This window comes from Pristiophorus japonicus, chromosome 11 (genome assembly GCF_044704955.1).
Source record: "Pristiophorus japonicus isolate sPriJap1 chromosome 11, sPriJap1.hap1, whole genome shotgun sequence".
Classification (NCBI taxonomy): Eukaryota; Metazoa; Chordata; class Chondrichthyes; family Pristiophoridae; genus Pristiophorus; species Pristiophorus japonicus.
The window spans coordinates 160687954-160711572 of NC_091987.1; the positions used below are offsets into that span (position 1 = coordinate 160687954).

Below are 23619 nucleotides of genomic sequence, written 5' to 3' on the forward strand. Positions count from 1 at the left end.
CGTGGTTTAAATCCCAGTTTCTCGTCGCCATTGATACGTCCTTGCTATACAGTATACATGCACACAAGGCCCATGCTTGAGAGAAGGTCAGTCTGTGACCTGTCCTTTATTCCTCAGCACTCAAGTGATGGAAGTGGGTGGAGCTTCCCCTTTTATATGTGAAGGTCCAGGTTAGGAGTGTCTCCCACAAGTTCACCACCTTGTGGTCATTGTTCTCACAGTGTATAACTTAGGTCAGATTATATATGGGTTACAATGCTGGTTGAATACATGACACTAGGGGTCACCATTGACCAGAAACTTAACTGGACTAGCCACATAAATACTGTAGCAACAAGAATGGGTCAGAGGCTGGGTATTCTGCGGCAAGTGTCTCACCTCCTTCCATGGTAGAGGTCGTGGGTTTGGGAGGTGCTGCCGAAGAAGCCTTGGGAGTTGCTGCGGTGCATCTTGTAGATGGTGCACACTGCAGCCACGGTGTACCGGTGGTGGGAGTGAATGTTGAAGGTGGTGGGTAGCGTGCCGATCAAGCGTGCTGCTTTGTCCTGGATGGTGCCGAGCTTCTTGAGTGTTGTTGGAGCTGCACTCATCCAGGCAAATGGGGAGTATTCCCACACCTGACTTGTGCCTTGTAGATGATGGCAAGGCTTTGGGGAGTCAGGAGGTGAGACACTTGCTGCAGAATACCCAGCCTCTGACCTGCTCTTGTAGCCACAGTATTTATGTGGCTGGTAATGCCATTGAATGTCAAGTGGCAATGGCTAGACTCTCGCGTGTTGGAGATAGTCATTGCCTGGCACTTGTGTGACGCGAATGTTACTTGCCGCTTATCAACCCAAGCCTGAATGTTGTCCAGGTCTTGCTTTATGCGGGCATGGACTGCTCCATTATCTGAGGAGCCAGTGGTGAATGGAAAATAAGTGGTTTAATCTTTATATATAATTACAATACATTCCAAGCTTTGTTTCATCTGCTAACTTTGAAATTGTGCTCTTCATACCCCGGTCCAGGTCATTAATATATATCAACTGGAACAGTGGTCCAAACACTGACCCCTGGGGGGATTGCTATATAATTCCCTCCAGTTTGAAAACCAACCATTCACCACTACTCTCTGCTTTCTGTCTCTCAGCCAATTGTATATCCATGCTGCCACTGCCCCTTTAATCTCATGGGTTTCAATGTTGCGAACAAGTTATTATGTGGTGCTTTGTCGAACGCTTTCTGAAAGTCCATAATGTGAGAGGACCATAGACCCGTCTCACCTACCCTGTAAAACCATCGCTCCTTCTTCAAAACCCATTCCCACCCTTGCTCCTAATTTGTTCCACAGTTCGATAACCCTCTTGGTTTAAAAAACAATGAGCTAAATGTCCTTTGTTTTAATTGATAGATAAGAACAGGAGGAGCCCATTCAGCTCCTCACACCTGCTCCGCCATTTAGTTAGATCGTGGCTACCCACCTTCGCTCCACGTCCCTCAATACCCAACAAACATCTACTCAACTCAGTCTTGAAAGTTTCAATTGCCCTCCAGCATGCGCAGCCTTTTGGGGAGAGAGTCCTCCCCTTTGTGTGAAAGGTGCTTTCTGATTACACTCCAGTTTTAAGGTTCTGCCCCTTTGTTGTGGATTCCTCATCAGAGGAAATCGCTTCTCTTTCTATCTATCCCATCGAATCCCTTATTCCTGTTAAACACCTCGATTCAATCACTCCTCAACATTCTACACTCAAGGGAATACAAGCCCAGTCTGTGCAACCTGCCCTCATAATTTAACCCTTTTATCCCCGGTATATCCTCCCTGAGGGGGCGGGGCCCAGAACTGAACACAGTCATTCCCGACGGGGGTCTGACCAGAGCTTTATATAAACTGTAGCATAACTTCCTCACTTTTCAATTCCAATCTATTTGAGGTGAAACCCAAAATCCCATTAGTTTTTATTTTTGCAGCACGACAGCTACAGAAAAAATGCAGGAACAGCGCCAGCCCTTATACATGGCCTTCTTCGACCTTACAAAGATCCCTTTGACACTGTCAACTGCGAGGGTCGATGGAGTGTCCTCCTCTGTTTCGGATGCCCCCAAAAGTTTGTCACCATCCTCCGCCTGCTCCATGACGACATGCAGGCTGTGATCCTTACCAACGGATCCATCACAGACCCAATCCACATCAGGACTGGGGTCAAACAGAACTGCATCATCGCTCTAACCCTCTTCTCAATCTTTCTCGCTGCCATGCTCCACCTCACAGTCAACAACCTCCCTGCTAGAGTGGAACTAAATTACAGAACCAGTGGGAACCTGTTCAACCTGCGCCATCTCCAGGCCAGATCTAATACCACCCCAACCTCTGTTGTCGAGCTACAGTAAGCGGAAGACGGCTGCGTCTGCGCACATACAGAGGTCACACTCCAGGACATAGTCAACGTATTTACTGAGGCGTACAAAACATGGGCCTTACGCTAAACATCCGTAAAACAAAGGTCCTCTACCAGCCTGTCCTCACCGCATAGCACTGCCCCCCAGTCATCAAGATCCATAGCGCAGCCCTGGACACCGTGGACCACTTTCCATATCAATAAGAGCAGGCATTGACGACGAGATCTAATACCACCTCCAGTGCACCAGTGCAGCCTTCGGTCGCCTGAGGAAAAGAGTGTTTGAAGATCAGGCCCTCCAAACTGCCACCAAGCTCATGGTCTGTAGTAATACCTGCCCTCTTGTATGGCTTAGAGACATGGACCATGTACAGTAGACACCTCAAGCTGCTGGAGAAATATCACCAACGATGTCTCCGCAAGATCCTACAAATCCCCTGGTAGGACAGGTGCACCAACATCAGCTTCCTCACTCAGGCTAACATCCCCAAATTTGAAACACTGACCACACTCGATCAGCTCCGCTGGGCAGGCCACATAGTCCACATGCCAGACACGAGACTCATAGAAACATAGAAAATAGGTGCAGGAGTAGGCCATCCGGCCCTTCGAGCCTGCATCAGCATTCAATAAGATCATGGTGGATCATTCCTTTAGTATCCCGTTCCTGCTTTCTCTCCATATCCCTTGATCCCTTTAGCCGCAAGGGCCATATCTAACTCCCTCTTGAATATATCCAATGAACTGACATCAACAACTCTCTGTGGTAGGGAATTCCATAGGTTAACAACTCTCTGAGTGAAGAAGTTCCTCCTCATCTCAGTCCTAAATGGCTTACCCCTTATCCTAAGACTATGTCCCCTGGTTCTGGACTTCCCCAACATTGGGAATATTCTTCCTGCATCTAACCTGTCCAGTCCCGTCAGAATTTTATATGTTTCTATGAGATCCCCTATCATCCTTCTAAACTCTAGTGAATACAGGCCCAGTCGATCCAGTCTCTCCTCATATGTCAGTCCTGTCATCCCAGGAATCAGTCTGGTGACCCTTCGCTGCACTCCCTCAATAGCAAGAACGTTCTTCCTCAGATTAGGAGACCAAAACTGAACACAATATTCCAAGTGAGGCCTCACCAAGGCCTTGTACAACTGCAGTAAGACTTCACTGCTCCTATACTCAAATCCCCTTGCTCTGAAGGCCAACATACCATTTGCCTTCTTCACCGCCTGCTGTACCTACATGCCAACCTTCAATGAGTGATGAACCATGACACCCAGGTCTCACTGCACCTCCCCTTTTTCTAATCTGCCGCCATTCAGATAATATTCTGCCTTCGTGTTTTTGCCCCCAAAGTGGATAACCTCACATTTATCCACATTATGCTGCATCTGCCATGTATTTGCCCACTCGCCTCCCAAAGCAAGTGCTCTACTCGGAGATCCTTCACAGCAAACGAGCCAAAGATGGGCAGAGGAAACATTACAAGGACATCCTCAAAGCCTCCCTGATATAGTGCAACATCCCCACTGACACCTGGGATTCCCTGGCCAAAGACCGCCCTAAGCGGAGGAAGTGCATCCGAGAGGGCGCTGAGCACCTCGAGTCTCAACGCCGAGAGCATGCAGAAATCAAGTGCAGACAGCGGAAAGAGCGTGCGGTGAACCAGTCCCACCCCTTCCCTCAACCACTATCTGTCCCACCTGTGACAGAGTCTGCGGTTGTCATATTGGACTGTTCAGCCACCAAAGAACTCACTTCAGGAGTGGAAGCAAATCTTCCTCGATTCCGAGGGACTGCGTATGATGATGAGTCCTTTAAGATTACTATTTGTAGCTGTACACTAGCTCTTAATGATTTGTGTACATAAACAAACAAATCTCTTTTCTCCTCCAGTTCTCAGTCTCTCAACAGGAAGAAAATATTCCAATTTGTCTTTCCCAGATGACCTGACACTTTCCCCACATTGAATTCCATCTGCCACAGATTTGCCCATTACTAAGTCTGTCGATGTCCATTTGTAGCTTCCTGCTCCCATCTGCACAACCCACTGTGCCTCCTAACTTTGTGCCATCTGCAAACTTGGACATACAAACTCCATATTCCTTCATCCAGGCCACAGATAAATATGATGCAAAGCTGCTGCCCTGGTACAGGTCCCTGAGGGACAGCACTAGCCACATCCTGCCAACCATAGAATGAACCCTTTACCCCTACTTACCATGTTAGTTCTTTAAAAAAAGCAACTAGATTAATCAGACGTGACCCACTCTTTACAAATCCATGCTGACTCTCTTTGATCAACCAATACTTGTCCATGAAACACAAACGGATAGTATGCAGGTACAGCAAGTGATCAGGAAGGCCAATGGAATCTTGGTCTTTATTGCAAAGGGGATGGAGTATAAAAGCAGGAAGTCTTGCTACAGTTATACAGGGTATTGGTGAGGCCACACTGGAGTACTGCGTACTGTTTTGGTTTCCATATTTACGAAAGGATATACTTGCTTTGGAGACAGTTCAGAGAAGGTTCACTAGGTTGATTCCAGAGATGAGGGGATTGACTTATGAGGAAAGATTGAGTAGGTTCAGCCTCTACTCATTGGAATTCAGAAGAATGAGAGGTGATCTTATCGAAACATATGAGGTTATGAGGGGACTTAACAAGGTGGATGCAGAGAGGGTGTTTCCACTGATGGGGAAGACTAGAACTAGAGGGCATAGTCTTAGAATAAGTGGCTCCCCTTTTAAAACTGAGATGAGGAGCAATTCCTTCTCTCAGAGGGTTGTAAATCTGTGGAATTCACTGCCCCAGAGAGCTGTGGAAGCTGGGACATTGAATATGTTTAAGACAGATTTAGATAGTTTCTTAACCGATAAGGGAATAAGGGGTTATGGGGAGCGGGTCGGGAAGTGGAGCTGAGTCCATGATCGGATCAGCCATGATCGTATTAAATGGCAGAGCAGGCTCGAGGGGCCGTATGGCCTACTCCTGCTCCTATTTCTTATGTTCTTATGTTCAAATGCTTCGTTTCGCGTGAGAAGCAGAAGGAAGGGCAGAGGAGTGGCGAGGGATCGTGGCGGGGGAGAGGCGAGGGATCGTGGCGGAGGTGCAGCGAATGAGGGTACGGGGCCCAGAAGATCCAAGGGCCCAGGGGCAGCACGGACCAGCCCACACTGCGATATGTGTGTGCACTAGGCCCGTGCAACAGAGCTGGTCTCCAGTCGTCCTGGTTAATTCTTGCTACTGGATAAAAACCTAGCTCTGTCAAGCTTGTGTGGTGGCTGGTGTGCAACGGTCACCACACGTTAAAAAAAGCCATGCACAGGCATCTTCCACCCCTGGAGTTCAGGACTGGAACATTGGGTCCTTCATTGAAACATCTGTAAACCCATGTGGAAGCAAGTCATCCTCGTTTGAGGGACCGCCGATGATGATGACCCTGATCCAGGTCGTTGACACCCACTTATCCACCAGATCTGTAACTTCCGCAAAGATATAATTGGAAGGTTCATCCGCTGTGCCTTTTTATCAAAGATTGGGATCACATTTGCTGCTTCCCAGTCCATTGGGAGATTTGGTTTCGAACACTTGGCCTGTGTGCTCAGGGTCTGTCTCTATCCTGTAACACAGAAGCTCAACTGAACCCTCGCCGGGCGAACGGCCTGATCACATCTTCACTCTAGGAGTGTTGCCATGGAGACCCACAAACCCTCTTTAACTATTAGCCTGTAATATCTGCTTCTCCTCACTGTGTGGTGCTATAAGTAAACACCACGATTCAATTGTACTGCTGGAAGTACCCGATTTTAGCCACTGGATGGTAGTGTGCTACACACAAATAAGTAAACCTGTAATGCAAAACAGAGATTGCTGAAAATACCGAGCAGGGCAGTGGAGGAAAATAATGGGGACCATTCAACTCCAGAACCAGGCCGCTGGTCGGAAGGGAAGATATAATGAGAGCATAAGATTTAGGAGCAGGATTCGGCCATTCGGCCCCTCGAGCCTGCTCCGCCATTCAATAAGATTGTGGCTCATCATCGACTTCAACTGGATTTTTATCTGGCTTTTGCCTCTCCCAGGAGATCACATGGCTCCAGTTGGGGTGGAGTGTAGAATGTTTCAGTATAAGGGGTGTCGCAGTTGTGTGAGGTGGACTGTTTGGCCTGGGTGCTCTTTACCTTTCCGCCATTGTTCATTGGTCATAGGTTTATATGTAACCTTCAGGGCTGCTGACCGAGGGCTGTGTGGCTCTTTGTCGGCCGGTGCGGACACGATGGGCCGAAATGGCCTCCTTCTGCGCTGTAAATTTCTATGTTTCTATGTAACTCCACTTTCCTGCCCAATCCCCATATCCCTTGATCCCTTAATATCCAAAAATCTATTGATCTCTGCCTTGAATATACTCAAAGACTGAGCATCCACAGCCATCTGGGGCAGAGAATCCCAAAGATTCACCACCTTTGAGTGAAGAAATTCCTCCCCATCTCAGTCTTAAATGGCCAACCCCTTATCCTGAGACTGTGACCCCTGGTTCTAGACTACCCAGCCCGGGGGAAACATCTGCCCTGCATCTACCCTGTCAAGCCCTGTAAGAATTGTGTATGTTTCAATGAGATTACATAGATCTGCAATTACAGACCATTCAGCCCATCAGGTCTGTGCCGGTGTTTATGCTCCATTGGAGAGTGAGGTCGGGCAGGGTGCGAAACCAGCGATTCACCAGATCCCACCAGTTTCCCGACCAGCGGTTTAGGCTAAAATTGCCCCCAGTGTATCTCAGCTCTGTGCTTAACCCCAGCCAGCCTCAAACAGCTTCAGTCCTTATCTGGGCCCTGAACCCGGGTCCTGTATCACCCCACCCCCACATTGTGACTGAGGAGGTGATGTCACATGACATCACAGTGCAAACCATGGCAACCCAGAGGGAAGTGGGTTTGTCCAGGAGCTGAAGTTCAGAAGCTGAAAAGCTCTCGACAGGTAAGGGGCAAGTTTATTTGAAGCTTACCTAAGTCTTCAGAATCTGTGCAGATCAGCATCGTTTGTTAACGCAACTCAGTTTTTAAATTCCTCGGGATCTGTGGTGCTCAAAACCGTTTGTTTCCAGAATTCAGTCTGTAAATTGATCTGACTCTGCTGCCTACTATGCCCTTCACCCTCCTCCTCATCTTCACCCTCGTCCTCGTCCTCACCCTCATCCTCACCCACATCCTCACCCTCGCCCTCGTCCTCGTCCTCACCCTCACCCTCGTCCTCACGCTTATCCTCCCCCTCGTCCTCACCCTCACCCTCATCCTCACCCTTGTCCTCGTCCTCACCCTCGACCCCACTCTCGTCCTCACCCTCGTCCTCACCCTCGTCCTCACCCTCGTCCCCACCCTCATCCTCATCCTCGTCCCCACCCTCGTCCACACCCTCGTCCTCACCCTCATCCTCATCCTCGTCCCCACCCTCGTCCTCACCCTCGTCCTCACCCTTGTCCTCGTCCTCACCCTTGTCCCCACTCTCGTCCTCACCCTCGTCCTCACCCTCATCCTCATCCTCGTTCCCACCCTCGTCCTCACCCTCGTCCTCACCCTCATCCTCATCCTCGTCCCCACCCTCGTCCTTACCCTCGTCCCCACTCTCGTCCTCACCCTCGTCCTCACCCTCATCCTCATCTTCGTCCCCACCCTCGTCCCCACCCTCGTCCTCACCTTCGTCCTCACCCTCGTCCCCAATCTTGTCCTCATCCTCACCCTCGTCCTCACCCTCATCCTCACCCTCGTCCCTACTCTCGTCCTCACCCTCATCTTCCCCCTCGTCCACACACTCATCCTCACCCTCGTCTTCACCCTCGTCCTCACTCTCGTCCTCACCCTCGTCCTCACCCACGTCTTCGCCCTCGTCCTCACCCTCGTCCTCACCCTCGTCCTCCCCCTCTTCCTCACCCTCGTCCTCCCCCTCGTCCTCACCCTCGTCCTCACCCTCGTCCTCACTCTCGTCCTCACCCTTGTCCTCACCCGCGTCTTCGCCCTCGTCCTCACCCTCGTCCTCACCCTCGTCCTCCCCCTCATCCTCACCCTCGTCCTCACCCTCGTCCTGCCCCTCATCCTCACCCTCGTCTTCACCCTCGTCCTCACCCTCGTCCTCACTCTCGTCCTAGCGCTCGTCCTCACCCTCGTCCTCACCCTCGTCCTCACCCTCGTCCCCACCCTCGTCCTCACCCTCGTCTTCACCCTCGTCCTCACCCTCGTCCTCACTCTCGTCCTCACCCTGTTCTTCGCCCTCGTCCTCGTCCTCGTCCTCACCCTCGTCCTCATCCTCGTCCTCACTCTCATCTTCAGCCTCTTCTTCACCCTCGTCCTCCCCCTCGTCCTCACCCTAGTCCTCATCCTCGTCCTCATCCTCGTCCTCATCCTCATCCTCGTCCTCACCCTCATCCTCACCCTCATCCTCACCCTCATCCTTCCCCTCGTCCTCACCCTTGTCCTCATCCTCACCCTCATCCTCATCCTCACCCTCGTCCTCGTCCTCACCCTCGTCCCCACTCTCGTCCTCACCCTCGTCCTCACCCTCGTCCTCACCCTCGTCCTCATCCTCATCCTCACTCTCGTCCTCACCCTCTTCTTCACCCTCGTCCTCCCCCTCGTCCTCACCCTCGTCCTCATCCTCGTCCTCATCCTCGTCCTCATCCTCATCCTCGTCCTCACCCTCATCCTCACCCTCATCCTCACCCTCATCCTTTCCCTCGTCCTCACCCTTGTCCTCATCCTCACCCTCATCCTCATCCTCACCCTCGTCCTCGTCCTCACCCTCGTCCCCACTCTCGTCCTCACCCTCGTCCTCACCCTCGTCCTCACCCTCGTCCTCACCCTTGTCCTCGTCCTCACCCTCGTCCTCACCCTCATCCTCATCCTCGTCCCCACCCTCGTCCTCACCCTCGTCCTCACCCTCGTCCTCACCCTCGTCCCCACTCTCGTCCTCACCCTCATCCTCCCCCTCGTCCACACACTCATCCTCACCCTCGTCTTCACCCTCGTCCTGACTCTCATCCTCACCCTCGTCCTCACCCGCGTCTTCGCCCTCGTCCTCACCCTCGTCCTCACCCTCGTCCTCACCCTCATCCTCACCCTCGTCCTCACTCTCGTCCTCACCCTCGTCCTCCCCCTCATCCTCACCCTCGTCCCCACTCTCGGCCTCACCCTCATTCTCCCCCTCGTCCTCACCCTCGTTCTCCCCCTCGTCCTCACCCTCGTCCTCACCCTCGTCTTCACCCTTGTCCTCACCCTCGTCCTCACCCTCGTCCCCACTCTCATCCTCACCCTCGTTCTCCCCCTCATCCTCACCCTCGTCCTCACCCTCGTCTTCACCCTCGTCCTCACCCTCGTCCTCACCCTCGTTCTCCCCCTCGTACTCACCCTCGTCCTCACCCTTGTCTTCACCCTCGTCCTCACCCTCGTCCTCACTCTCGTCCTCACCCTCTTCTTCGCCCTCGTCCTCCCCCTCGTCCTCACCCTCGTCCTCATCCTCGTCCTCATCCTCGTCCTCATCCTCATCCTCGTCCTCACCCTCATCCTCACCCTCATCCTCACCCTCATCCTTCCCCTCGTCCTCACCCTTGTCCTCATCCTCACCCTCATCTTCATCCTCACCCTCGTCCTCGTCCTCACCCTCATCCCCACTCTCGTCCTCACCCTCGTCCTCACCCTCGTCCTCACCCTCGTCCTCACCCTTGTCCTCGTCCTCACCCTCGTCCCCACTCTCGTCCTCACCCTCGTCCTCACCCTCATCCTCATCCTCGTCCCCACCCTCGTCCTCACCCTCGTCCTCACCCTCATCCTCACCCTCGTCCCCACTCTCGTCCTCACCCTCATCCTCACCCTCGTCCCCACTCTCGTCCTCACCCTCATCCTCCCCCTCGTCCACACACTCATCCTCACCCTCGTCTTCACCCTCGTCCTCACTCTCGTCCTCACCCTCGTCCTCACCCGCGTCTTCGCCCTCGTCCTCACCCTCGTGCTCACCCTCGTCCTCACCCTCGTCCTCACTCTCGTCCTCACCCTCGTCCTCCCCCTCATCCTCACCCTCGTCCTCACCCTCATCCTCACCTTCATCCCCACTCTCGGCCTCACCCTCATTCTCCCCCTCGTCCTCACCCTCGTTCTCCCCCTCGTCCTCACCCTCGTCTTCACCCTCGTCCTCACCCTCGTCCTCACCCTCGTCCCCACTCTCGTCCTCACCCTCGTTCTCCCCCTCATCCTCACCCTCGTCCTCACCCTCGTCTTCACCCTCGTCCTCACCCTCATTCTCCCCCTCGTCCTCACCCTCGTCCTCACCCTTGTCTTCACCCTCGTCCTCACCCTCGTCCTCACTCTCGTCCTCACCCTCTTCTTCGCCCTCGTCCTCCCCCTCGTCCTCACCCTCGTCCTCACCCTCGTCCTCACTCTCCTCCTCACCCTCTTCTTCGCCCTCGTCCTCCCCCTCGTCCTCACTCTCGTCCTCACCCTCTTCTTCGCCCTCGTCCTCCCCCTCGTCCTCACCCTCGTCTTCACCCTCGTCCTCACCCTCGTCCTCACCCTCGTCCTCACCCTCGTCCTCACCCTTGTCCTCACTCTCCTCCTCACCCTCTTCTTCGCCCTCGTCCTCCCCCTCGTCCTCACCCTCGTCCTCATCCTCATCCTCATCCTCGTCCTCATCCTCATCCTCGTCCTCACCCTCATCCTCACCCTCGCCCTCATCCTCACCCTCATCCTTCCCCTCGTCCTCACCCTTGTCCTCATCCTCACCCTCATCCTCATCCTCACGCTCGTCCTCTTCCTCACCCTCGTCCCCACTCTCATCCTCACCCTCGTCCTCACCCTCGTCCCCACTCTCGTCCTTACCCTCATCCTCCCCCTCATCCTCACCCTCGTCCCCACTCTCGTCCTTACCCTCATCCTCCCCCTCGTCCTCCCCCTCGTCCCCACTCTCGTCCTCACCCTCGTCCTCACCCTCGTCCCCACTCTCGTTCTTACTCTCATCCTCCCCCTCGTCCTCACCCTCATCCTTACCCTCGTCCTCACCCTCATCCTCACCCTCGTCCCCACTCTCGTCCTCACCCTCATCCTCCCCCTCGTCCTCCCCCTCGTCCTCGCCCTAGTCCTCGCCCTCATCCTCTCCCTCGTCCTCACCCTCATCCTCAACCTCGTCCTCGTCGTCGCCCTCGTCCTCGTCCTCGTCCTCGTCCTCGCCCTCGTCCTCGTCCTCGTCCTCGTCCTCATCCTCGTCCTCGTCCTCGTCCTCGCCCTCGTCCTCGCTCTCATCCTCACCCTCGTCCTTACCCTCGTCCTCGCCCTTGTCCTCACTCTCGTCCTCACGCTCGTCCTCATCCTCATCCCCACTCTCGTCCTCACCCTCATCCTCCCCCTCGTCCTCACCCTCATCCTCACCCTCGTCCTCCCCCTCATCCTCCCCCTCATCCTCACCCTCGTCCTCACCCTCATCCCCATTCTCGTCCTCACCCTTGTCCCCACTCTCATCCTCACCCTCGTCCTCATCCTCATCCTCACCCTTGTTCTCGTCCTCATCCTCGTCCTCTTCCTCACCCTCCTCCTCACCCTCCTTACCCTCCACCTCATCTTCACCCTCATCCTCACCCTCATCCTCACCCTCGTCCTCACCCTCTTCCTCACTCTCCTCCTCACCCTCGTCCTCACTCTCGTCCTCACCTTCACCCTCGTCCTCACCCTCCTCCTCATCCTCACCCTCCTCATTGGAACAGAGGCGGTTGAGAGGAGTTGTACAAAATATGAGGGGTCTGGACATAGTGGATAGTAAGGGCCTATTTCCATTAGTGGAGGGGTGTATTATGAGGGGCATAGTTTTAAGGTGGGTGGTGGTAGGTTTAGAGGGGATTTGAGGGGGGGCTTCTTTATGCAGAGGGTTGTGGGGATCTGTAATTCGCTGCCTGGAGGAGTGGTGGATGCAGAAACCCTCACCACTTTTAAGAGATGGTTGGATGAGCATTTAAAGTGCAGTAACCTGCAGGGTTACAGACCTGGAGCTGGTAATTGGGATTAGACTGGATGACCTATTGTTGGACGTTGCAGATATAATGGTAAGTACTGCAGGGAATCTAATACGGCCAGGGTGATTTCCTGGACTAGTTTCGATCGCCTGGATGGGTCAGAGAGGAATTTTCCCAGATTTTTTCTCCTAAAATCGGCCTGGGTTTTTATCTGGTTTTTGCCTCTACCAGGAGATCCGGTTGGGGTGGAGTGTAGAATGTTTCAGTATAAGGGGTGTTGCAGTGTGGGCTGGCCCATGCTGCCCCTGGGCCCTCGCCTCTCCTGGACCTCAGGACCTCATTCATCACACTTCCGCCACGATCTCTCGCCGCTCCTCCGCCACAAAAATACTCGTCGCACCTCCGCCACAATCTCCCGCCGCACTTCTGCACCAAACATTCGCCGAACCTCCGTCACTATCACCCACCAAATCTCAGCCATGATCCCTCATCGCTCCTCCGCCCCGATCACTCGTCGCAAGTCTGCCACGATCTTCTCGCTCTCTGCTGTACCAGGGCCTCACCGATGCTCCTGCCCACGCTGCAAACGGCGACCTGGATCCTGATTACTATACTAGAGGTCAACTGAATAATAACATGTTATCATTTACTTTCCATTTTTAGAATTCAGAAGGACACTTGGGCCATGGAACTGCACAATTGGATACTAGTGTACGAATAAAACGCTGGTCTGAAACTCCTCTGATCCATTCATTTTAAACCGGTTGATATCCTGACAAATATCAGAGGATTTTCAGAGAAATTCATTGAGTGCTTGTTTGCCAGTTATTGCGGTGCAATAACTGCTTGTTCTCTCTCGCTGCCACTTCTATTATTCATAATATGTGAGTTGGTAATTGCGAGATACTTTCCCTTTCCCTTTCATTAATCGTTCATTAGCTGTGTTAGCCCTGGCCCAGTGGGCAGCACTCTCTCTCTCGCCTCTGAGTCAGATAGTTGTGAGTTCAAGTCCCACTCCAGAGACTTGAGCACAAAATCCAGGCCGACACTCCCAGGGCTGTACTGAGGGAGTGCTGCACTGTTGCAGGTGCCATCTAATAGATAAGACATTAAACCGAGGCCCTGTCTTCCCTCTCGGGTGGATGTAAAAGATCCCACAGCCACTATTTCAAACAAGAGCAGGGGAGTTTTCCCCGGTGTCCTGGGCCAATATTCATCCCTCAAACAACATCACTAAAAGGCAGATTTGTCTGCTCATTATCACATTGCTGTTTGTGGGAGCTTGCTGTGCAAGAACATAAGAAATAGGAGCAAGATTAGGCCATACGTCCCCTCGAGCCTGCTCCGTCTTTCAGTGAGATGCTGGCTGAACTTCTACCTCAACTCCACTCTCCTGCCTTTCCCCATTTCCTTGATTCCCTCAATGCCCAAAAATCTAGAATTTTGCCCAAAAAGAGAATTTCACCGATTCACAACCCTCTGAGTGAAGAAATTTCTCCTCACCTGAGTCCTTAATGGCCGACCCCTTATCATGAGACTATGACCCATAGTTCCAGACGCTCCAGCTTGGGGGAAACAGCCTCTCAGCATCTATCCTGTCAAGCCCTCTAAGTATTTTCTATGTTTTAATGAAATCACCTCTCATTCATAGAAACATAGAAACATAGAAAATAGATGCAGGAGTAGGCCATTCGGCCTTTCGAGCCTGCACCACCATTCAATAAGATCATGGCTGATTAGCCATAAGGGCCATATCTAACTCCCTCTTGAATATATCCAATGAACTGGCATCAACAACTCTCTGCGGTAGGGAATTCGACAGGTTAACAACTCTCTGAGTGAAGAAGTTTCTCCTCATCTCAGTCCTGAATGGCCTACCCCTTATCCTAAGACTGTGTCCTATGGTTCTGGACTTCCCCAACATCGGGAACATTCTTCCCGCATCTAACCTGTCCCGTCCCATCAGAATCTTATATGTTTCTATGAGATCCCCTCTCATCCTTCTAAACTCCAATGTATAAAGACCCAGTTGATCCAGTCTCTCCTCATATGTCAGTCCTACCATCCCTGGAATCAGTCTGGTGAACCTTCGCTGCACTCCCTCAATAGCAAGAACGTCCTTCCTCAGATTAGGAGACCAAAACTGAACACAATATTCCAGGTGAGGCCTCACCAAGGCCCTGCAGTAAGACCTCCCTGCTCCTATAATCAAATCCCCTAGCTATGAAGGCCAACAAACTCCATTCTAACATTCTAACCTCCAGAGATTATAGGCCCATTCTAGTCAATCTCTCCTCAACAGACAACCCTCTTATTCCCAGGAATCAATCTAGTGAACCTTTGATATCTCTCAATTACCAACTGACATATTATGAATAATAGAAGTGGCAGCTAGAGAAAACAAGCAGTTATTGCACCTCAAGTGACTTATGATATGAGCAGAATATTTAAGGCAAGTATATCCTTCCTTGGGTAAGGTGACCAAAACTGTGCCCAGTGCTCCAGGTGTGGTCTCACTAAGGCCCTGTACAATTGTAGCAAGACTTCCTTACTCTTGTACTCCAACCCCCTTGCAAACACATACATTTGCCTTCCTTAATTCTTTTTGTACCTGCATGTTAACTTTCTGTGATTCGTGTATTCAAATCCTTTTGAATACCCACATATACTAGTCTGTCAACTTTTTAAAAATATTGTGTTTTTCTATTCTTCCTACCAAAGCGAATAACCTCACATCTCCCCACATTATACTCCATCTGCCATCTTATTGGCCATTCACTTTGTCTGTCTATATCTTTTAGCAGCCTCTTTGTATCCTCCTCATAGTTTACTTTCCCACCTCGCTTTGTATCATCAGCAAACTTGTATACATTCCACTCAGTCCCCTCATCTATCGCATTAATAAAGATTGTAAATAGCTGAGGCTCCAGCACCAATCCTTACTGCACTTCGCTAGTTACACCCTGCCATTCTGAAAATGTCCGTTAACTAATCCTCAATCCAAGCTAATATATTACCCCCAATCTTGTGCAACAACCTCTTGTGTGGCACCTTATCGAATGCCTTCTGAAAATCCAAATGTAAGAACATAAGAACATAAGAAATAGGAGCAGGAGTCGGCCATATGGCCCCTCGAGCCTGCTCTACCATAAGGTCATGGCTGATCTAATCATGGACTCAGCTCCACTTCCCCGCCCACTCCCCATAACCCCTTATCCCCTTTTCGTTTAAGAACGATTTCTGTCTTAAATTTATTCAATGTCCCAGCTTCCACAGCTCTCTGAGGCAGCAAATTCCACAGATTAACAACCCTCTGGGAGAATAAATTTCTCCTCACCTCTGCTTTAAATGGGCGGCCCCTTATTCTAAGATCATGCCCTCTAGTTCTAGTCTCCCCCATCAGTGCAAACATCCTCTCTGCATCCATCTTGTCAAGCCCCCTCATAATCTTATACGTTTCGATAAGATCACCTCTCATTCTTCTGAATTCCAATGAGTAGAGGCCCAACCTACTCAACCTTTCCTCATAAGTCAACCCATTCATCCTCTGAACCTTCTCTGAACTGCCTACAAAGCAAGTATATCCTTTCATAAATATGGAAACCAAAACTGCACGCAGTATTCCAGGTGTGGCCTCACCAATACCTTATATCGCTGTAGCAAGACTTCCCTGGTTTTATACTCCATCCCCTTTGCAATAAAGGCCAAGATACCATTGGCCTTCCTGATCACTTGCTGCACCTGCATACTATCCTTTTGTGTTTCATGCACAAGTACTCCCAGGTCCCGCTGTACTGTGGCACTTTGCAATCTTTCTCCATTTAAATAATAACTTGCTCTTTGATTTTTTTCTGCCAAAGTGCATGACCTCACACTTTCCAACATTATACTCCATCTGCTAAATTTTTGCCCACTCACTTAGCCTTTCTATGTCCTTTTGCAGATTTTTTGTGTCCTCCTCACACATTGCTTTTCCTCCCATCTTTGTATCATCAGCAAACATGGTTACATTACACTCAGTCCCTTCTTCCAAGTTGTTTATATATATTGTAAATAATTGGGGTCCCAGCACTGATCCCTGCGGCACCCCACTCATTACTGGTTGCCAACCAGAGAATGAACCATTCATCCAGACTCTCTGTTTTCTTTTCATTAGCCAATCCTCTATCCATGCTAATATATTATCCCCAATCCCGTGAACTTTTACTTTGTGCCGTAACCTTTTATGTGGCACCTTGTCAAATGCCTCTGGAAGTCCAAATACACCACATCCACTGGTTCCCCTTTATCCACCCTGTTCATTACATCTTCAAAGAACTCCAGCAAATTTGTCAAACATGACTTCCCCTTCATAAATCCATGCTGACTCTGCCTGACCGAATTTTGCTTTTCCAAATGTCCTGCTACTGCTTCTTTAATAATGGACGGCAACATTTTCCCAACCACAGATGTTAGGCTAACTGGTCTATAGATTCCTGCTTTTGTCTGCCTCCTTTTTTAAATAGGGGCGTTACATTTGCAGTTTTCCAATTTGCTGGAACCTCCCCAGAATCCAGGGAATTTTTGTAAATTACAACCAATATATCCACAATCCCTGCTGCTACTTCTCTTAAGACTCTAGGATGCAAGCCATCAGGTCCAGGGGATTTATCTGCCTTTAATCCCATTATCTTACTGAGAACCACCTCCTTAATGATTGTGAATCTGTTAAATTCCTCCGCCCCGATAGCCCCTAGACTATCCACTGTCAGAATATTGTTTGTTTCCTCTACCGTAAAAGACTGATACAAAATAATTGTTCAGAGTTTCTGCCATCTCCATGTTCCCCATCACTAATTCCCCGATCTCGTCCTCTAAGAGACCAACATTTACTTTAGCCACCATTTTCCTTTTTATATACCTGTAGAAACTCTTGTTATCTGTTTTTATATTTTGTGCTAATTTACTTTCATAGTCTCTCTTCCCTTTCATAATAATTTTTTTAGTCATTCTTATTTTACATCTACTGGTTGCTCCTTATCGACCCTGCTAGTTACACCCTCAAAACTAATATATACATGATTTCCCTTTCATTAAATCATGTTGACTCTGCCCAATCATATTATAATTTTCCAATGTGTAATAATAGATTCCAGCATTTTCCCGACTGATGTCAGGCTAACTGGTCTATAGTTCCCTCTTTTCTCTCACCCTCCTTTCTTGAATAGCGGGGTTATATTTGCTACCTTCAAATCTTGGGGAACCGTTCTAGAATCTAAGGTATTTTCAAAGATCGCAACCAATGCTCCACCATTTCTGCAGCCACCTCTTTTAAAACGCTGGAATGTAGGCCATCATGTCCAGGGGATTTGTTGACTTTTAGTCCCATTAGTTACTCTAGTACAATTTCTTTACTAATACTAAATTATTTAAGTTCCTCACTCTCTTTAGACCCTTGATTTCCCACAATCTCCGGTATGTACTTTGTGTCTTCTACTGTGAATATTTGTTTATTGTCTCTGCCATTTCCTAATTCTCTATGATAATTTATCCTGTCTCTGCCTCTAACGGACCCATGCTTACTTTCGCTCTTTTTATATTTCTTGCTAGTTTGCTCTCATATTCTATTTTCTCCTGTATCAATTTCTTGTGTGCAAATTGGCTGCCGCGTTTCCCTACATTTCGACAGTTACTGCAGCTCAAAAGCATTTCATTGGATGTTCTAAGGTTGTGGAAGGCACAAGTCTTTCTTTTGAATTGCTGGAGAATAAAGCTCAGGTGGGTAGGGTATTACATGGTGTTGGGCGTGAAGCATATGGACTAAGTGGAATGCAGAGGAAAGAATAGATTATAAAATTAAAACACACAGACTGATGACCCATTAATTTTCTGTTGACAAACACTTCAAGTGCCCCAATCGTGATTGTCCACCTCTTAGTGCACCAGCTCCACGAAGGTCTGTGTAACCCGTCCGTTATGCTACCACCTACCAATGAAGAAACCCGCTTGGAACAAAGCTGTCATTTGACCTGCGGGTCTAAGTGGCAATCTCTCCTCATAATTAATTCAGCTCTGTGGTTCCGATTGGTGAAATTACTGGCTTGGAATCATACAATCATAGAAATTTAAAGCACGGAAGGAGGCCATTTCGGCCCATCATGTCCGCACCGGCCAACCAAGAGCTATCCAGCCTAATCCCACTTTCCAGCTCTTGGTCCGTAGCCCTGTAGATTACGGCACTTCAGGTGCACATCCAAGTACCTTTTAAATGTGGTGAGTGTTTCTGCCTCTACTACCCTTTCAGGCAGTGAGTTCCAGACCCCCACCATCCTCTGGATGAAGACATTTCCCCTCAAATCCCCTCTAAACCTCCTCCTAATTACATTAAATCTATGCCCCCTGGTTGTTGCCCCCTCTGCCAAGGGAAACAGGTCCTTCCTATCCACTCTATCCAGGCCCCTCATAATTTTATACACCTCAATCAGGTCTCCCCTGAGCCTCTTCTGTTCCAAAGAAAATAGACCCAGCATCTCCAATCTTTCCTCTTGGCAAAATTCTCAAGTCCAGGCAACATTCTTGTAAATCTCTTCTGCACCCTCTCCAGTGCAATCATATCTTTCCTGTAATGTGGCTAGAACTGCATGCAGTACTCCAGCTGCAGCCTAACCAGTGTTTTGTACAGTTCTGGCATAACCACCTTACTACCATACCTGGCCTGCTCCTTCAGGGATCTGTGGACCTGCACGGCAAGGTCCCTTTGTTCCTCTACACTTCTCAGTATCCTGCCATTTAATGTGTATTCCTTGTCTTGTTAGACCTCCCCAAATGCATTACCTCACATTTCTCCGGATTGAATTCCATTTGCCACTGTACTCCCCACCTGACTAGTTGATTGATATCTTCCTGCAGTCTACAGCTTTCTTCTTCATTATCAACCACACAGTCGATTTTAGTGTCACCTGCAAACTTCGTAATCATAACCCCAACATTCAAGTCTGGATCATTGATATATACCACAAAAAGCAAGGGACCCAGTAATGAGGCCTGCGGAACCCCACTGGATACAGCCTTCCAGTCACAAAAACACCCATCAACCATTACCCTGTGCTCCCTGCCTCTGAGCCAACTTGCCATTTTGCTCTGTATCCCATGGGCTTTTACTTTCATGACCAATCTGCCATGTGGTACCTGATCAAAAGCATTTCTAAAATCCATATACACTACATCAAACACATTGCCCTCATCAACCCTCTTGGTTACCTGCTCGAAAAATTCAATCAAGTTAGTCAGACAAGATCTTCCATTAACAAATCCATGCTGACTGTACTTGATTAATCCGTGTCTTTCCAAATGAAGATTTATCCTGTCTCTCAGAATTTTTTCTAATCATTTTTCCACCACTGAGGTTAGGCTGACTGGCCTGTAATTACTCGGTCTATCCCTTTCTCCCTTCTTAAACAAAGGTACTGTCCTCCAGTCATCTGGCACAACACCTGTAGCCAGAGAGGACTGGAAAATGATGGTCAGAGCCTCTGCTGTTTCCTCTTTTGCTTCTTTTTAACAGCCTGGTACTCCTATTCTCTGCGACACGAGGCGTCACCACCAGCTAGTGTTCTTAAACCAAACTCGGGACCTCAACAGAGTGGGGGCTGTCCCTATTGGCCAAGCGAGTATTTTCCACTTTGGTTACCTGGGTTACTTTCGGGTTGGATCCAGGATAGGCAAGTGTCGGGTTCTCCTCCCTCTCATCTGCTCAACCATCCCCACCACATCAGTGTGATGTTTCTGAGTGGCCCAGATTGTCGATTTGGATGATAGACAGAGGGTTTTTTGTAGAATTGGTCCAACCCCCTTAAAGAAACAGTGATGAAACTGCTTGTCAACTGTGCTTGGGATCCGTGCAACGCATTCACCAGGGAGCAACAGCAACAACTTGCTTTTATATAGCGCCTTTAATGTAGTAAGCCATCCCAAGGCACATCACACAAGCCTAAACAGACAAAAGGGGAAATGTTAAGCTTAATCAAAGAGGTAGGTTTTAAGGAAGGTCTTGGGGGAGAGGTTTAAGGAGGGAATTCCAGAACCTAGGGTATAGAGTAGAGAAGTCCTGCTCCAACTGTACAGGGTACTGGTGAGGCCACACCTAGAGTACTGTGTACAGTTTTGGTCTCTGTATTTAAGGAAGGATATACTTGCATTGGAGGCTGTTCAGAGAAGGTTCACTCGGTTGATTCCGGAGATGAGGCGGTTGACTTATGAGGATAGGTTGAGTAGTTGGGCCTATACTCATTGAAGTTCAGAAGAATGAGAGGTGATCTTATTGAAACTTATGATAATGAGGGGGCTTGACAGGGTAGATGCAGAGAGGATGTTTCCACTCATCCTGAAACTAAAACTTGGGGGCATAGTCTTAGAATAAGGGGCCGCCCATTTAAAACTGAGATGAGGAGGAATTTCTTCTCTCAGAGGGTTGTAAATCTGCGGAATTATCTGCCCCAGAGAGCTGTGGAGGCTGGGTCATTAAATATATTTAAGTCAGAGATAGACAGATTTTTGAGCGATAAGGGAGTAAAGGATTATGGGGTGCTAGCGGGGAAGTGGAGCTGAGTCCATGATCAGATCAGCCATGATATTGAATGGCCGAAGCAGGCTCGAGGGGCTGAATAGCCTACTCCTGCTCCTATTTCTTATGTTCTAACTTAGAGCCTTGGCAGCTGAAGGCACGGCCACCGATGGTGGGGACAATGAAAATCAGGGACGCTCAAGAGGCCAGAATTGGAGGAGCGCATGGATCTCAGAGGGTTGTGGGACTGGAAGCGAGGCGGGGGGCTGGGGGCGGGGGGGTGGTTGAGGTGATTTGAAAACAAGGATGAGAATTTTGAATTGGAGTTGGGACCGGGAACCACTGTGGGTCAGCGAGCGCAGTGGGTGATGGGTGAATGGGACTTGGTCCTTAAGCAGAAACTTCGATGTTTTCAGTGGGGTTGAGTGTAAAGACCTGGGGTTGGACTTTCCATTTGAGATCGCTGGGCTATCGCCCCCCAAACAAAAGCCGAAAGTCACGATCCGTAAAATAGGCGTTGTTCCAGCGATCCTGAAGGCTGGAACATCGCCCATTTTTTGGGCCTTAACGATCAAAGTGGAAAGTCTAACCCCTGATCTAAATGGGTGACGGCACAGGCTCGAGGGGCTAAATGACCTACTCCTATGTATCCCATCGCGCTAAAATGTGTGTGTTTTTATTTTCTCTCATTCAGGTGGGCTATGAAAATGTCAGCTCGGTGGAAATTCTTATCGATAAACAGGGCAAGTACTTTTTCATCGAGGTCAACTCCCGACTTCAAGTGGAGCACACTGCTAATTAAGAAATTACTGAGTAATGATTTCCCCATTACCATCGTTAATTAATGGTAATGAGGAAATCTCTAGGCATTTTAGGTTGAGTTAATGAGGTGATTGATTCGCCATGAGCCACTTAAGAAAATCGATTCTGTGATCACAGTGCAGCTACATGAATGCAATCAGTTGTTGTTTATTCTTCCTGGGAAATTCCTACATGTAATACCCTCCCCTCCTACTGTAAGCCTCCGTTTTTACCTAGCTTATGGTTTCTTCATTCTCTTTTATTTTTAATGATTGGAAACTTGCTAGCAGGCAAAACGGAGGCAAGCTTATAGAATTTTTCTCTCTTTGTTTAGGTGCTAAACATTTAATTATATTCTGTGCTTTTTCCCCCGATCCGTTGTTTCTCGCTCTGTAAATGAACGCAGCTGCAATACTCCACTGGCATTCAGTGGAGCTGTCTGCTTGATAGCTGTGTGTGTGCGTGCTTTCCTGTTCTGACTTATTGAGCAGCTTGTATAAATTGGCAAATTAGCCTGCGCGTCGGGAAATGTGTTAATTTTTTTTTTTGCGATCAGTGAATCACTTGTCTTGAAAAGTTTGCCAACTTGGTCTGGGCGACGGTTTTATGAAGAGCTTCAGTTATGTGGAGGGACTGGAGAAGCTGGGCTCGTTCTCCTTGGAGCAGAGAAGGTTAATATAACGTATTTGCTTCATGGGCTATTTGCTTAAGAATTCATCGCAACGCATTGCTATTAAGAACTAGTTGGCTTATTAGCAAAGGTTTAACAATCACATTACACATTACCATTACTGTGGTGGAAAACTAAGGAATGTCCCACCAACACTGGAAGTGAGAGCGAGCAGGAGGGGATGGATGAAGCCCCCCACTGTTGTACTCACTTTTGAGGAGATGCAGGTGCCGTCCATTGAGGTGCCAACCCCTTCGCTGAGTGGTTTGAGTGTTGTTGGGACATTCCTTGGTTTTCTACCATCCGAGCTGGGGATCCCAGTGGGGTGCAATGAGGCACACCCAGAGCCCCACCGTCCGAGGCTGCGCGTCCCAGTGGGATGCAGCAAGCCACACCCAGCGTGAGAAGGGGAAGGAGAGCTTGACCGCGCTCTCCTGAGGTGCAGAATCTAACAGAAGTGGTTCAGATGATGGCAATGAGTGCGGAGATTATTGACCTTACGCGATCACTCCTGGATACCATCAGTGGGGTGGGTGATGAGATATCGGGACTGTTATGTATGCAATAAAGGTTCAAACTGAGTACTGTTTAACTAAGCAAGGTACAACCTTGCTTCTGCTTTATTTAGGCCCAAAGTGTCTGACTCAAAATGGCTGGCCTTTTATACCAGAGCAGCACCATGTGCGTGCTGCTCAGTGGCCTCCAGCAATGGCAACATCTGGTGGCTACAAACAGCATGTACATACATGACCGGTACTATCGGGAGAAGTAACAACACTCTCACGAGAAATGGGAATGCTATCCATGAACATGAGGGAGGGAATGTCGCAGTCAGCTGAAAACCATGTCAGTGAACACGAGGGAGGGACTGTTGGAGTTGGCTGCTACAATAAGGGAACACGCCCAGACCCCGCGCCCATTAACAGAATCAACTGCCGCTCCCACTCTAATCCCCAGACCAGCCTCTGAAGAGGCCCAAGCCGGGCCCTCCAGATTGCCGCCTGCCCCCTCCCCCCACCGCCCCTTATTACCCGAGATGTTAGAAAGAATAAGTTTGGTGCCAACCTGAGAAATGTTGCACCACCGCCTGCGGGCAGGGATGGAGTCACCAAGACCAAGCGCAGCGGGCAGTCTTAGAATAAGGTGGAGGAGAGATGGGTGCAGCCTTTCTTTGCTGTTGTTGTTATTGTTTAACTGTTGTTCTCAACTTAAAAGTTTTTTGTAAGTTATGTAAATTTA

General features: G+C 49.5%; 2 protein-coding genes across 2 annotated transcripts; both read left to right on the top strand.

The window, feature by feature from the left end:
• Positions 1-8200: 8200 nt before the first annotated feature.
• On the top strand, positions 8201-8746 carry LOC139275630 (uncharacterized; the record flags this gene model as incomplete). Its single annotated transcript, XM_070892803.1, has 2 exons — positions 8201-8491; positions 8525-8746. Coding segments are annotated over 2 exons (513 nt in total), but the record flags the coding sequence as incomplete, so codon positions are not given.
• A 186-nt stretch (positions 8747-8932) lies between these two features.
• Positions 8933-21711, top strand: LOC139275631 (uncharacterized; the record flags this gene model as incomplete). The annotated part of the gene is given in 5 exon segments (XM_070892804.1): positions 8933-9123; positions 10303-12173; positions 18036-18124; positions 19911-20051; positions 21604-21711. Coding segments are annotated over 5 exon segments (2400 nt in total), but the record flags the coding sequence as incomplete, so codon positions are not given.
• Between the last annotated feature and the right edge of the window lie 1908 nt (positions 21712-23619).